A 14,168-nucleotide genomic window follows, 5' to 3' on the forward strand; every position below is an offset into this window, starting at 1 on the left:
CCTGGTGTTTCTCCCTGGCCCCACAGCTGGCGGCAGCGTGTGTCTGGATATGCACAGGCACGTGTATAAATGTACGTCCTTGGGGGTCCACTACCACCCAGAAGGCCGGCTGTGGGCTCTGGCCTATGTTCTCTCCCCGGCCTCACCCCAGATAAGTCTGGTGCAAAGAGAGAAATAGAAGAGGCCTTTTTTGCTGCTTTCAGTCACTTTCCAGAACTTAAATCTCAATCTTGGGAAGCCACTGGAGAGAGACAGACAGCTTTCTTCTTTCTCTTGCCCACCCTTCCTGCAAGACTCTGGTTCAGGGACTAACCAGAGATCGGCAGAACGTAGAGGCCCCCCTGCACACCAAACCTGCATACTCCCTCCCTGGGTGGGCTCAACTCCCTGGCCAAGGGCCGGGGGCCGGGAGCGATCACCTGTCCCTCTGGGTCCTGAGCGGGACGTGCTGAAAAGCCAGGCCTGAGCTTCACAAAGGAAGGCCAGGCTGGCCTTATCCTGGAAACTCCAGGATTCAGGAACTGGAATGTCACTGGGGGATGGAGCCAAAGGCAGGAAGAAAACAGGAAGGGATGAGAGTGAACACTCAACTCCCGTGCCTGGCACATCGCAGGTGCACAAAACTTTTTGGTCTAGGCTCCAGCATCCCTGGGTAGGAATTCTTAACCACGGGAAAACTGAGGCCCGGACAGGTCCGGAGGGCGCCCCGAGCAAGCCGGGCCTGCCTCTGGGTTATCCCGGAATCCCCACGTCTGGCTCGCTGGCAAGGACCTGCAGCTCAGCAGACTCCAGCTGAGGGAGTGTGGCTGCCTCAGGCCAGGTGCTACCACAGCGCGAGTGAAACACAGCTGGGCCACAAATCCCCCAAGTGTTTGGCCCCTCAACCAGGGTCCTTCCCAGGGAACATCCCAGCTGGGCCAAAGGTCAGTCAGGCGCGGAAGAAGGACTGTAAAGGCTCAGGGAACGGAGAGGGGTCAACCTGCTTCTCTGGCTGGAGGCCAGGAGAGAGACGGGGGCATCTCACCCTCGGCAGGTTGGAAGCAGCATCCCGGGAGGGGTGTTTCATCTTCTGCCTTCCCTGGAGCCCCCCCAACCCCTGCAGGAGCTACCCACCCCTACTTGCTGCAGCCTCCCTAGAAGAGGGTGAGAAAAGTAAGCTGGGACTTTGGCACTAGACTGAGAACAGGCAGAGAAAACAAGGACAAGCCTCCGATTTCTTTCTTCCAACTCCCAGTGCTTGCTGCATTCTAGGCTACCGGGGTCTTAGGAAGAGACGTGAAGAAGCCTTAGTCCCTGCCATCCATTGGGCTCCGGGCTCAGCCAGACTTCTGCCTGGAGGGCCCGAGGCGCAGAAGCTGCCCCCAAAGGAGCCTAGGTGCCCAGAATCTAGCCTGAAGTGGGCCGGCAATCAAGGGGTTAACTGCCCCAGCCTCTGGCTTTGCTGAACCCCACCCTACTCCCCAACAGAGGGAGGAAGCTGCAGAGAATCAGGGCTTGTGTGAGCCTTTAAGAATTTGAAGAATGTCCCATTTCCCTTGGGGGGGGGGTGGGAGGGGTCGGTAGGGGGAAGGAGACCAGTGGAAGCTAATAGAGGAGAAGGGGCAGTTGAAGGAGAAGCCAGGACAGAGCTGTGACCCTCCCTCTACCCCAGGCAGTCTTCCCAGTGTCCCAATCCCTCCCAGAAGGGAGGTGATGATTCATGGTGCTTCTTGGGCTTGAGATTTTATCAGAAAATCTGTTTTCCCAGCACCTGGCACAGGTTGGCATCTAGCAGGTGGCAGGGCAGGCAGTAAGCGCCAGCCCCAAGGAGATGAGGCTGTGGTATGTGCAGGGGAGGGGAGGGCAGTAAGGGGGAAGACAGCCTTTCACAGGGGTTTAAAGCCCCAACTCCCTTTAGACAGGTCCCAACGTTCCCCTCCCAGGTGAACTTCAGCTGCAGAAAACCTCCTGACTGAGAATTTAAAAAGAAAAAGAAAAAGGACTCAAGTCAGATCTTGAATCTTTCTGAACACTGATCTTGCCGCCTACTTGCAGTGACTTGACCTTCTGAAGCCCCGCCTAGTAGCGTGGCTGTGAGGTCCTACGTGAGCCCTGAGCTTAACGCAATCAACCTGAAACTGCACGGGATGGGATGGGGGTGTCCCCCTGGAATGGGGGAACCCACCTCTACCCACCTCCGCGCAGTAGACCAGAGCAAACTCCACTGGAAAAGACATGAAGGTCTCCACCTCCCACCAGGCAGGGAATAGATCTGCCTGGGGCCAGGCCGCTCCCTTCATGCTGCCCCCACTTCTCAAGAAATGACTACTGGGAAGGGCCGTGGCCAGGAACCCCCAGGCCTAGTGCCCAGACCGGCTGGTAGGGGGCAGGGGAGAGGAAACAGTCAGGTGCTGTCATGGGGAAAGAAATGTGGAAGGCGAAGTGGAGAACACAACTGGGCAGAAACAGGACTTTTTCTTGAAAGACCATGCTGGATCCCTCTCTCACAGCAGAGTGCGGTGGAAGGAACAAGCTTGCTCTACGGGGTTTGAACTGGCCTGTCACTAGTCATTCATCTTGGGAAAGCCCCTTCCCTTCCTGAAGCTTCAGTTTCCTTCGCTGTAAAATGGGCATATTAACAGCCCTAACTTCATCCAGCTGTGGTGAGGAGGACTCAACATGGTTAAAACATATGGAGCAGAGTGTGGAAATGCTGGGCCATGTCAAGGAAGCGCTAGGAGGGAGCCCAATGCCCGCCCAGGCCCCGCCCAAGGCAGGACTCACGCGTTGCAGTAGGGCTTCTTCTCATAGCCCTTGTAGTTCTTCATGTTGAGTGTCATCTTGCAGGTCTCGCAGTGGAAGCATGCTTTATGCCAGAACTGGGGACAGAGGCAGAGAGAGGACACCCGTCAGACACCAGGATTCAGGAAAGGGGCTCAGGCCCCAGGAAGGAGCACTCCATCCGCGGACTGGAACACATCCACACCCCAGGTGAGCTGGGGCCATCTCAGGTCACAGGCTCTGGCCGCTGATGACACCACCCTCCCCTGTCCCATTGGAGCTATCCGGAGGGGGACAAGGGCACACGCAAGGTTGAGTGGGGAAGAAGCCAGTTATAATAGTGGCGAGCAGCCCCCAGAAGGTCTGCGCCACTTCCCCCAGACCACTCCCTCTGACCAAGCAGGAGAAGCCTCATTGCTTATGCAAAGCTGCGCCAGGGTTGCTAAGAAGCCGGTGCTGAACGTGAGGGGCAGCTCCTCAGCCTTGACAGAGGAGGAGGGCCCAGCCCCCATGCACCCAGTCCCTCCTAGCTCCCACACCAGGGCCTCCAGACACACCTGGGCCTCCAGACACACCTGGACCTGGGCAATGCGCCAGCCCCAATGCCTCCCCGCTTCCTGAGCGACCCCTGCCCAGACTGGGTGTGGGTGCCCCAGGCTGTAGCCACCACACCCACACCCTTCCCCCATCCCTCAGCTGGTCTTCCTCTGAGGCACCGCCCTCCTCTGCTTGGAGGTGGACACCCCCCCACCGCAATAGTGGACATCAAAGCCCCACCCTGACTAGCTGTGAGACCTTGGTCAGGACCTACTCTGAGCCATTTCTGCGTCTGTAGAATGGAAATCATAATACCCATCTCTCTTGGGATTGTTGAGGTTTAAATGAGAAATCACCTACAGAGCCCTCAGCGTAGCACGTGGCATCCCTACTTACTCGGGTGTCAGGTGCTGGGCGGGGTGTGGCAGCTTGGCGGGAGGTGGGTGTGTCTTGGGGTACAGGTGGGGCTCTGCCGTGCCCAACCACAGCTACAGTGCGTGTGAGTGAGAATGCGTGACAGGGAAGACTCCAGCGAAGCCCAGGGACCCAGAACAGAACAGGGATCCATCCAGGGTGGCTGAGGGAGGGGAAGAGAGTCAAAGACCATAAGGGCAGGGGAACTGATGCAACAGAGGTGAGCCCACCCTGAGAAACACTGATGCTCACGCGAACCCAAGCAAATGAGAGAAATCTGCCCCTGGCAGCCCGGGACGAGGCCCCCGGATCAGCACCCACCAGGAGTCCAGCTTCCAGGACCCCAGAATCCGGGCTGCTGGGGTGACCCAGCTGGCCCGTCCCTGCCCCACTTCCCAGCAGCCAAGGGAGACACTCCTGACCCCTCAAAGAAAGAGGCCAGAAGCCAGGGAAGGGCACAGGGAGACTTTCAAGGTGCCCAGCACACGCCCAGTTCTTGGCCACCTGTCAGGAAATTCCCCCAAGGAGGTGCTTTTCAAAATGTGTTTCCCAACCAAGGGGTGCTTCTAGGACACTTCGGAGAAGGGGACAGAAAAAAGGAAGCTGAGACGTTGGCATACGACCTCCCTCACCCTGGCCCACTTCAACCAGAGACGACGGGGTAATTTGGGGGATAATCACCTTCTAACAGGGTACTTTCCCCATCAAGGAGGCCCAAAGGACTCTCCAGTGGTGGAACAGTAAACGAAGTGACAGGAGAACTGCTCTTTGGGAAGAAGGTCAGCAGGAAATCTGGAAGCAAGGGATGGCTGGTGTAAGCTGGACTTCCACCCCAACCGGGGCCTATCCCTGAGTCCAGCCCACACTCCTCCCGGTGCAAAACCCCAGCACAGACGACCCACCGGAAAGCTAGAATGGGGTAGTCCCTGCCCCCACCAGCCCGCGAAGTGAAAGCCCCTCTCCCTCCCCAATTCCTGGGAGGCACTGGCAGAGTGCCCCAGCCCTGTCACCACCCAGTCTGCTGGCCTCTGCCTGCTTAGCTGCACATGTCCCTGCCTGGGCCCCTACCCCCGCAGGGGCCTGCCAGGAAAAACATTCTCTGGAATCCAGACCATGACCCACTTTCACACACACGTAGGCAGGAATCCGCACTGTCCTAGGCCTGGGGACCTCCGAAGCTGCCCCGATTGACTTGGGGGAGAGAAGGAGAGAGACACAGACACTTCCGCCCTAGCCGACAGCCAGGCCCCCCCCTCCGGAGCCAAGCCCCTTGGGAAGGGGGCAGAGTATACTGGCCAGGCTGGGGTACAGGGCCAACAGCCAATCCGGGGGTTCCACAAGACACACACACACACACACACACACACACACACACACACACACACACACACACACACACACACACACACACACACACACACACACACACACACACACACACACACACACACACACACACACACACACACGCCAGCTGCCACTGGGAGGAACGGGAGCCCCCGTACAAGGGAACGGTGCCCATTTCCATCGGTAGCTCCTCCCCACCTCACCCCCACCCGCCTTGCTCTCAGCTACACATGTTAGAGGCTGAGGCAGTGGTCATCTGTTCTCTTACAGGGGGTCCAGGAACAGAAAAATGAAAACAAGAGTGGACTGAGTACCTTCAGGGTAACTACGGAACTCGGTCTCTGCATCTGTAAAGAGGAACTAAAACTCCTGGTCCCAAAGAGGTGCTGGGAGATGACACAGGCTCCAAGCCTGGCACACTAGCTGCTTCTCATCACTTTCCCTCCCCTCTCTGGAGAAGGGCTCCAAGGTTCAAGAAAATCCAGCAGCTCCTGCCACTGTGTCCTTTTGGGGTAGGAAAGCGAGGGGAGCAGGGGCAGAAAATGACAAGTCATTCAACAGCCCCTTTGGGCCAAGCCTGGGCTGGGAACTCTGAGGGGACCCCAAATGAAAAAACCCCATCCCTGTCTCAGTTGGGTCTAGGGAAATAAGTCAATACAACCCCACAATGAGCCTCTGTCTGCCTCTTTCCCCTGCCCCACGAGCCCTGTCTCAGAGCAAGAGTCCTCTCTTTCTTTTCAATTTTTTTTAAAAATCTTTTTTGTATTTTTTGGCCGCACCATGCGGCATGTGGGAATCTTAGTTCCCTGACCAGGGATCGAACCCCCGCCCCCTGCTTTGGAAGCACAGAAGCTTAATCACTGGACCACCAGGGAAGTTCAAGAGTCCCCTCTTTCTTAGAGGCCACAGGTAAGAAGATTTCAGAGAAGCATCCCGGGACTCAGGGAGCAAAGTTACCTCTAGGCATGCAACTTGAATCCTCCCTGCTGCCCCAGAAGTCCACTGTTTCCCTATTCACCAAAAACCAGACCTCTGGTGCCTGTGAGAAGCCTCTCAGCCCATCTCCTAGGCTCCAGCATCGCCCTCAACTCTCCCTTGCCTGCAGCTCCAAAGCTGCCACCAACTCCACAGAAAGGCAAACAAAGGCTGATGGGACAGAAGCAAGATCCCCTGCACTTGGGTGAGGCTTGGGCCAGCCCAGTCTCTCTGGAATCACCATGGACGTGCGGAAGCGGTTGCTCACAGCTCTGGGTGAGGGGGATACGTGAACTTCGGGTTGCTGTGCCTGCAGCCTGGTACCTTGCCCTCTGCACCCGGGCTGCCTATGACTCAGGGTTGGAGTATGAGACCTCTCCCTCCCTTCCTGTCACCCAGGGTTACAGTTTCTCACTCCTCCAGGGGCAACCCTAGCCCCACCCTGGCCAGGTCACCAGCCTAGCTCAGTTGGCCACCTGGGAGGCTGGCTTAAAGGCATAGACCGTGGCTGCACCACCCCAGATTCCTGGTTCAAGAGCCCAGGCCCAGAGCATTCCTCAGGCCAGGGTCAGGAAGGGGAGGGACCACTATTAATGGGATAGTGTAAATAAAAGTACTTTTTGCAAACACAACAGGCAGAAGAGCTGAGCACAAAGAACTTTAGATTTGAATTCCAGCTCTGGCGGAAAGGGGAGTGAGCTGCATGACCTGTCTGAGCCTCTGATTATGGGGTTCTTAATTTACAGGAGCGATCACATCTGCTTGGTAAGGCTCCTGCGAAGACTGAGCCTGGCACATTCCAATGAGTCGTAGCTATTATGAATGGATGGTCACGGGATGATCGTGGGGTGCTCTCAGCTAGGAAATGAGGCACCAGGGCTGCAAGGCCTTTTCTCCTTTTTTGTGTCCAGCCCAGCTTCCCTCTACCTTGCTGCCACCTGTGGGGGCTGAGAGGAGGGTGGTTCAGACAGCCAGAGGCAGAGAACTCTCCCAATGGGGGAGTCCGGGGAACTAGCAGCTCACCAATCCTCAATCCTTCCCAAATGCCTCCACCTGTGTTCAGGAGCCCGGCGAAAGCAAGCCAGGGCAGACGGACATGGCAAGACTCTTGACAATGCAGGTCCCCAGATATGACTGTTTCCTCACAGGGTCTAGGACAAAACTCCACCTCCCTCAAAATGTAGAGGACGTTGTGAGACACAGCCCCTCTCCCTCCCCAAAGGCCCTGCAGCAGCCCCTGAGAGTGCCTGGCACAAAGTAAATGCTCAATAAATATTTGTTGAATGAATGAGTGATGTCACCCTGTTTCTCCCCCAACTCTGATCCCATAAGTCCTCTGGGGAAGCAAATCTCGACCTCAAACACCAGCAATACATATTTATTCAGCACACAGAGCACACTAGGTATGGCAGGTTGAGGGCAGGGTGGCCATGAGAGGTGACATAGCTTTTAACCCAGCTAAGTCTTTCAGGGAGGAGAAAAGGCTAACACCAAGGACGTAGCTTGTGCTCTGGGTCATGTCGTGTCGTAGGGAAATTGCAGTGAAACAGGCAAGTCTAATTTGACTCTCTCCTGTTGTAAAGGGGAAGCCTTGCGAAGTTGGTTAGCAACTGTATCTATGGGACCGAAGGTTCCCCCTCAGGTCTCAGTCCTCCAGGCACCAGGTCCCCATTCCAAGTGCCTGCCCTTACTACCTGAAGGGGGTTGGGAGGAATAGGTCTGATACCTGGATATTCCAGGCCTCCTGCTCAGTGCAGGGGTGAGGTGTCCCCAGGGCCACCTCCTGTAAGGAGAGTTCCAAAAAGAGAGAGGAATCACAAACTCTCACTTCCCAGGGCAACCTCCACCTGAATGTCCTCTTTCTGCGAGGGCAAGAGAACAGCTGGGGAGGGCACCTTGAAGGATCCCTGCACCACTCCGCTCTGACTCCAAAGGTGTGGGGCTGGAGAGAGTACCCTAGCAAGGTAGGCAGGGTACAGCCTATACCACATCCCCTTCCGGGCACTTTAGTGCACTTCCCCACCTTCAAGGAAAAGACATTACCATACCCATTTGATAGATGGTGAACACTGAGGCCTAGAGCCATTCGTAGAGCTGGCAGGAGCAGACCTGGAACCAGGACCAAGTCTCCCAACTCCCAGGCTAGCAATCCCTCCATCATATATTGCTTCTGCCTTATGTGGGTGGAAAGTGGTCATAGCCTCTTCCCAGTTCATAACCGTGCAGAAGAAGGAGCGCACAGGGAACTCAAGATGCAGAGACCAAAATCCCTATCACCGGGGAAGGGCAAAAACCCCAGTGTGCAAGGACAGAGAGCTCTCAGGTCCTGCCTGCAAGCTCAAATCCTGCCTTCCGGCATGGTCATTGGGAGGAAGGTCAGTACCCACATCCCTTGTACCCAAAACACGGCCTTCCTCTCCACCTGCCCAGCCAGGCCCAGGACTGTGAAACAGCAGCAGCCCCATATGCCCCTTTCCTCCAAGAGCAATTTCAAATGTATGTCAGAACCTTAGAACCCCACCCCCTCACCCTGACTCAGAGACCAAAGGTCACTGAGGAAGCACCAACCCCAAGGTGGAGGGGAAAGACAAAAGTATCCAACGAACTACCCTCTCCCAAACAAAACCTGGCTCCAGGTGGGCTCTGCACCCCTCTTCCATCCCATGCCCCCCAGCCCCTGCCGGTCCAGACAGGAAGGAGGGAATCTTTGGACTTGGGGCCAGCTTTAGGAGGTGGATGACAGGCACGATGAGGAGGGGGACAAAATCACACAGGCTTCTCCTCCAGACTGGGGAGGGGATGCAGAGAGGAGGTGGATTTGGCCTTAGGGTCTTCGGGAGACTAAAAGAGGCCAGGATCCTACCCCAAACTGCCGGAAATACCCAGTTCTACTCTCCGCCCCCCTCCAAAAGTATAATGGCAACCAGATGAACGAGTCCAGCATGATTGGGGCGGGGGGGAGGAGGAAGACGCGTAAGGGCCCCCAGGGGACAGTGAATTTCCAGAAGGCCACCTTCCCATCCCCCTAACACCTCCCCCTTTTCTTGGCTTCCCCTGAACTCAGCCAACCCCACCCTCCACTGGTGAAACCTGCTTTGAAAAGTTAGCTCTTTGTTCTACAAGCTGGACTCAGTCTCTGAGCACAATTTCAGGAGATTTCTGTGAAGCGACCCCCACCCACCCTACTCCAGCACGCGACCCCTCCCCGGTCCGGCTGGGCGGACCAGCACTGGGAGTTGGCTTCCAATTTGAGGTGGGGGCTGGGAAGGTACGGAGAACGTCTGCTAGTCCATTAACCGCTCACCCACCAAGAGAACTGCAGGTCGTGCAAAAAAGGGGTGTCGCAGTGGGGCTTGGGGCCTTATCCGAAGGCCAGTTCACCAGATGCAACACTCGCCGGCTGATAGCCCCCGCCCTCCAGTCTCCAGGCCAGGAAGCCCGGCCATTCGCCGCCGGAGCGGACGGTTTCGCTGGGGCCCCCAACCTCTGCCCCGCCCCCCCGCCGCCCCCTCCCCCAGCGCCCAGCGCTTCCGCCTACTTGGCGCTAGGCGAGGCGGGGAGAGGGAGCGGCCGCCTCCTCTCACTCTCCCGGCCCTAGGGGGCGGGACTGCACCCCTAACCTTCCCTCACTCCCCACCCCCACTCCGGGGCCTGGCTTCCCTACTCCACTCGCGTCCTCCCAACCCCTGGGCACAGAGCCCACTCTTCTCCAGTAGTGGCTGCCCGCCACGCGTGGACTCCTTGCCTTGCCCCGATCTCCTGGTTTCCAGACTGGGGTCTGTCCCCACACCCCACGACACCGCCCTCCCTCCCTCCCTCTTCCCAGGATCGCGGGGATGAGGCGGCATAGACCCAGCCCCGCTCTCCTCCCCCGATCTGGAGCACTGTTCGGGGACTGCAAAGACGCGCCTCCGGGTCCCGCGTCTCACCTTATCCAGACAGTTCACCTTCTCCGTAGGGTACACGATCTTGCCGCACCGGGCGCAGTTGGGATTCATGGCTCCGGGAAAGGCTAGGGCGGGGACGCCGGAGCTCGCGCACGTTCTTCCCTGGAGCGAGCTGGCGGGAGACGGCCGCGACTGCAACTGCACAGGAGACGGCGACGGCGGCTGGAGCTAGGGAACTGGCCTCCGCCTCCGCCCTCCTTCCCCTAATAAACACAGCGGGGAGGAGGGGCTGTACCGGGGCGGGGACGCGCCGCGGGCGCGGGCAGGGGCGCGCGCGGCGAGGCGCGCTCCCCGGGCGACCCGGGGCTGCGCGGGGGCGGGTTCCGGGGACGACTGCGGGCCCGGGGGTACGCGCCTAGGTGAGCTCCCAAGCAGAAGGAGCCCTGGAGAGATAGGCCCGGAGGCTAGGCGCGGACAGACGACCTTGCCCAGGGTACTTCCGGCGGGGCGGAGCCGATCTGGCTGCACATCTGGGCGTCTGGGCTGCAGGAGGCGGGCAAACCCCTCGCACCCCTCCAGGGTGGGGTTTGAGCCCACCCGAACACCAAATCAGATTCTCCAGATTTGGAGACTTCCTTTGTACCCGTTGGTACCCGGCGAGAACATGCGGACCGAACGGGAAGCCCCTGCTCCGCCCTCATTAGCCTTCCCCTGCAACATCCTTTCCCACATTTGTAGGGCGGAACCAGTCCCTCCCGCCAGGACTCAGCGCCTCGCAGCTCGAGTTAGGTTTTCCTTCCCCGCGCCTCTGCCGTGCAGCTTTCCTGTGGTTCCCCGGATCCGGGGGCCTTCTGCTTTCTGCTTGGCCCCTTTTCCTCTTTCGTTCCTTTCTCTATATCCTTACTCTCCACCTTTGGTGTAGCGTTGACTTAACGCCCAAAAGAGCAGTATCCAAGCCCAGGGACGGCGTGGGGGTATAGCTCAGTGGTAGAGCATTTGACTGCAGATCAAGAGGTCCCTGGTTCAAATCCGGGTGCCCCCTCGTAGTTTTTTCCTAAACTTATGTAACTAATATAATTCATTCTTGACTCTTGACTCATATTTTAACCTTGGGTTCTAGGTTAAAGAAAGCACTGAAAAGCTATTTAAAAATTCCTTCCTCATTTTCCAACCGTAACGGAAAGCTTTCGGCTTTATTTCGTACTCCGCAGGAGGAGGGGGTGGGTACAGGCACAAATGAGGTACAAAAGCTGCAGGTCCCCACTACCCACGCCAGCGGTGTCAGGATTTCTGCGGTCACCGCTGGCAGCCTCAGGGGTGTCAGGCAGTTCCAGGAGCTGGTTCAAGAGACAAGACTCCCCCAAATTCGTGTTCAGTTTTGGGTGGGGCTGGGTCAAGGGAAGGAAACCCACAGACACAGACTTTCTCCAACTTAAACTTTCTTTATTACAGGTGACAGGCGCATGCCGTGTTCACCTTTCCCTATTGCTCATGCCACCGGCAGAGTGAAAGCACTTCGAGAACGTGGAAATGGCCAATGCCGACCCAAAAGTTCATTTACAAAAATAAAGTTACATCCGGATGTAAACTGATATAAACTAATGTAGTGGTTCTCAAACTTGAGCTTGCGTCAGAATTACCTGGAGAGTTTGTTAAAGCACCTCCCGGTTTCTGATTCTCTTGGCCTGGAGTGGGACCCCGAGAATGTGCATTTTTAACAAGTTCCCAGGGAATGCTGATGCTGCTGGACCACACTTTGAGAACCACTGAACAAATAATAAAAGGCCATCAAGTTTCATAACCTAAAGACAGGGACAGATATCTATTGGCTGCGTGACTGACAGTATCACTGTTGGATCCGAGGAAAACGAGAAGGGAGCAAGGCCTCTCGACTAGGTTTTGCCCAAAAAAAGGAAAAAGAAAGGATAGTGGGAGAGGCATGCTTCTTCAGACAGGGGGCAGTTGTGATATTTTAAACTCGGAATTTGGTTGTGTCAGCCCTCGGGGCCCCGGGGGAATACTACTCGAATGCACTTTTTCCCCACGGCTCCCATTACTGTGCGATGCGTCGCGAAGCTGGACATGGCGATTAAACAGATCTGCTGTGCGGTGCAAAGCCCAGACCCGAGAAATAACTAATTTTTCACCCCTTTCCTGGACACCAGGCCTCAATCTCACCACCTGTAGGTGTAACGGGCCAAAGCCCTGCCTTTGAACTCATATAAAGAAGGAGAAAGCTGTCCACTTTTCACCCTCCTTCTTACATCTATGCTGTGTCCCGTTAAACTTCGCCACTATATAAACCTTCTGAACTTGGATTCTCTTCTAATCTGCCTGGTCAGAGTATGAACTAGGCAAAATAATATTGCCCGCCCCAACATTCCATCACCCACCCACCCCGCAAAGAAACTGTTATTAACATTAAACCAGTAAGTCTTGAAGGGTCTCAGGGACTGGAATGGTCTCAGCCTTCTTTCTGCCTGCTCAGGCTTCTTGCCACTGAGTGGGGGTATTCAGTTGAAACATGGTAGAGTCACCCCGTGTGACTTCTGGGGAGAGAAAATATTCACCAGGTGCAAGAGGATCTCCAGGATCCTCTTTGGATCCTGGATTCAGAAACCTCAGACTCCTGCGTTACTCGGGGTTAACCTGAGTGGCTGTGAAAAACAGACACGTAGACAAGGGGGCACCCGGATTTGAACCGGGGACCTCTTGATCTGCAGTCAAATGCTCTACCACTGAGCTATACCCCCTCTACAGACAAAATGTCGGTAAATTCTTTTTAAATCCATTCCAAATTTTTCCTTCTGAAAACATCCAAAATTAGTTTCTTCTTGTTACATGATACTGAATTTAGTAATAACGAGTTTAAAAAGACTAACTAAAAACATGGAATTTTGAAAACATGTGAACTTAGGTACCAATCAGCCTTTTCTAGGTTCAATTCTTTATCCACAATCCCACTCATCTCTTCACCCTAAGAAGTCAGAGAAGAGCTTCTTGCAAAACTGAATAGAGAATCCTTTCCCCTGGTCTCTCTAAAAAGAATGCAAACACCAGCTGAACAGACATCTCCACTGAGAGACTTTCCTGGGCTGTATTCTCTAGTGGTCCCTCTCTCTTTTTATGAAGCAACTACTATGTGCCCCACTCTAAGTGCAGAACATACTTTCAAATAGAAAGACACACAGGTTCTCAGTCTCACTGAGTTTAAAATCTAGTGGAGTCAGAATAGAAACAAATGAACAAATGAATAAACAAGGAAATGCCCAGTAGTAATAAGGGAAGTGACTAAAATGAAAAACAAGACGGTGTCTTAGGGAGGTCCAGGGGGGTATTTCAAGGCGAATAGTCATGGAAAACTTTTCTTTGCAGGTGAGTTTGGAGCTAAGATGTGAATGGTATGAAAGAGACAGCCATTTGCCCAGCCCATCTGTCAGGGGCAGGTATTCCAGCTAAAGGAAATGGCCACTGCAAAGGCCCTAGGGCCAGAGTAGCTGGAGGAACAGGAAACAGGGGAGAGTGATTCAAGAGAGCTGGAGAAGTAGCCAGAGAGCCTTATAGGCCCAAGTAAGGAGTTTGGATTTTATTCCAAATGGATGAAAAGCCAGCCGTTGGACAGTTTTGAGCAGAGGGACTGGAAATCATCATTCACGCTATTGTGGGGGAGATTTACAGGGAGTGAAGAATAGAAACAGAGAATACATACAATGGAATACTATTCAGCCTTAAAAAGAAGGAAATTTTGCAATATGCAACAACAGGGGACATTATGCTAAGTGAAATAAGCCAATCATAGAAGGGCAAATACTGCATGATTCTACTTACATGAGGTACCTCAAACAATCAAACTTATAGAAGCAGAGAGTAGAATGGTGGTTGCCAGGGATGAGGAGAGAGAAATTGGGAGTTGCTAATCAATGTGTACACAGTTTCAGTTATACAACATGAATACGTCTTAGAGAGCTGCTGTTGAACATTGTGCCTATAGTTAACAGCATTGTATTGTACACTTAAAAATCTGTTAAGAGGGTAGATCTCATGTTAAGTGTTCTTACCACAATAAAGGAAAAGAAGAAAAGTGGACACAATAAAATTTTTAAAAAGAGAGAGAGAGAGGTTAGGTAGGATTCTATTGCAACAGTGCAAGTGAGAGATGGTAGCGATGTCTGAGACGACAGTGACGTATTAGTTTCCTGTTGCTGCTGTAACAAATTACCACATACTTATTTGCTTAAAACAACACAA

The 14,168-nt window shown here is 54.8% G+C and overlaps 1 protein-coding gene across 1 annotated transcript in view; it reads right to left on the reverse strand.

Annotated features, from left to right (window-relative positions):
- Window positions 1-10,147, reverse strand: part of LASP1 (LIM and SH3 protein 1) — a 39,958-nt gene extending 29,811 nt beyond the window's left edge. Inside the window, exons 1-2 of the mRNA XM_082678898.1 lie at window positions 9,963-10,147; window positions 2,764-2,858 (exon numbers count right to left, since the gene is read on the reverse strand). Coding sequence (XP_082535024.1) covers window positions 2,764-2,858; window positions 9,963-10,031 — 164 coding nt within the window. The 5' untranslated portion in view covers window positions 10,032-10,147. The remainder of the gene's footprint in view (window positions 1-2,763; window positions 2,859-9,962) is intronic.
- Window positions 10,148-14,168: the final 4,021 nt, after the last annotated feature.

This window comes from Grampus griseus (genome assembly GCF_964374135.1).
Source record: "Grampus griseus genome assembly, chromosome: 20".
Lineage (NCBI taxonomy): Eukaryota > Metazoa > Chordata > Mammalia > Artiodactyla > Delphinidae > Grampus > Grampus griseus.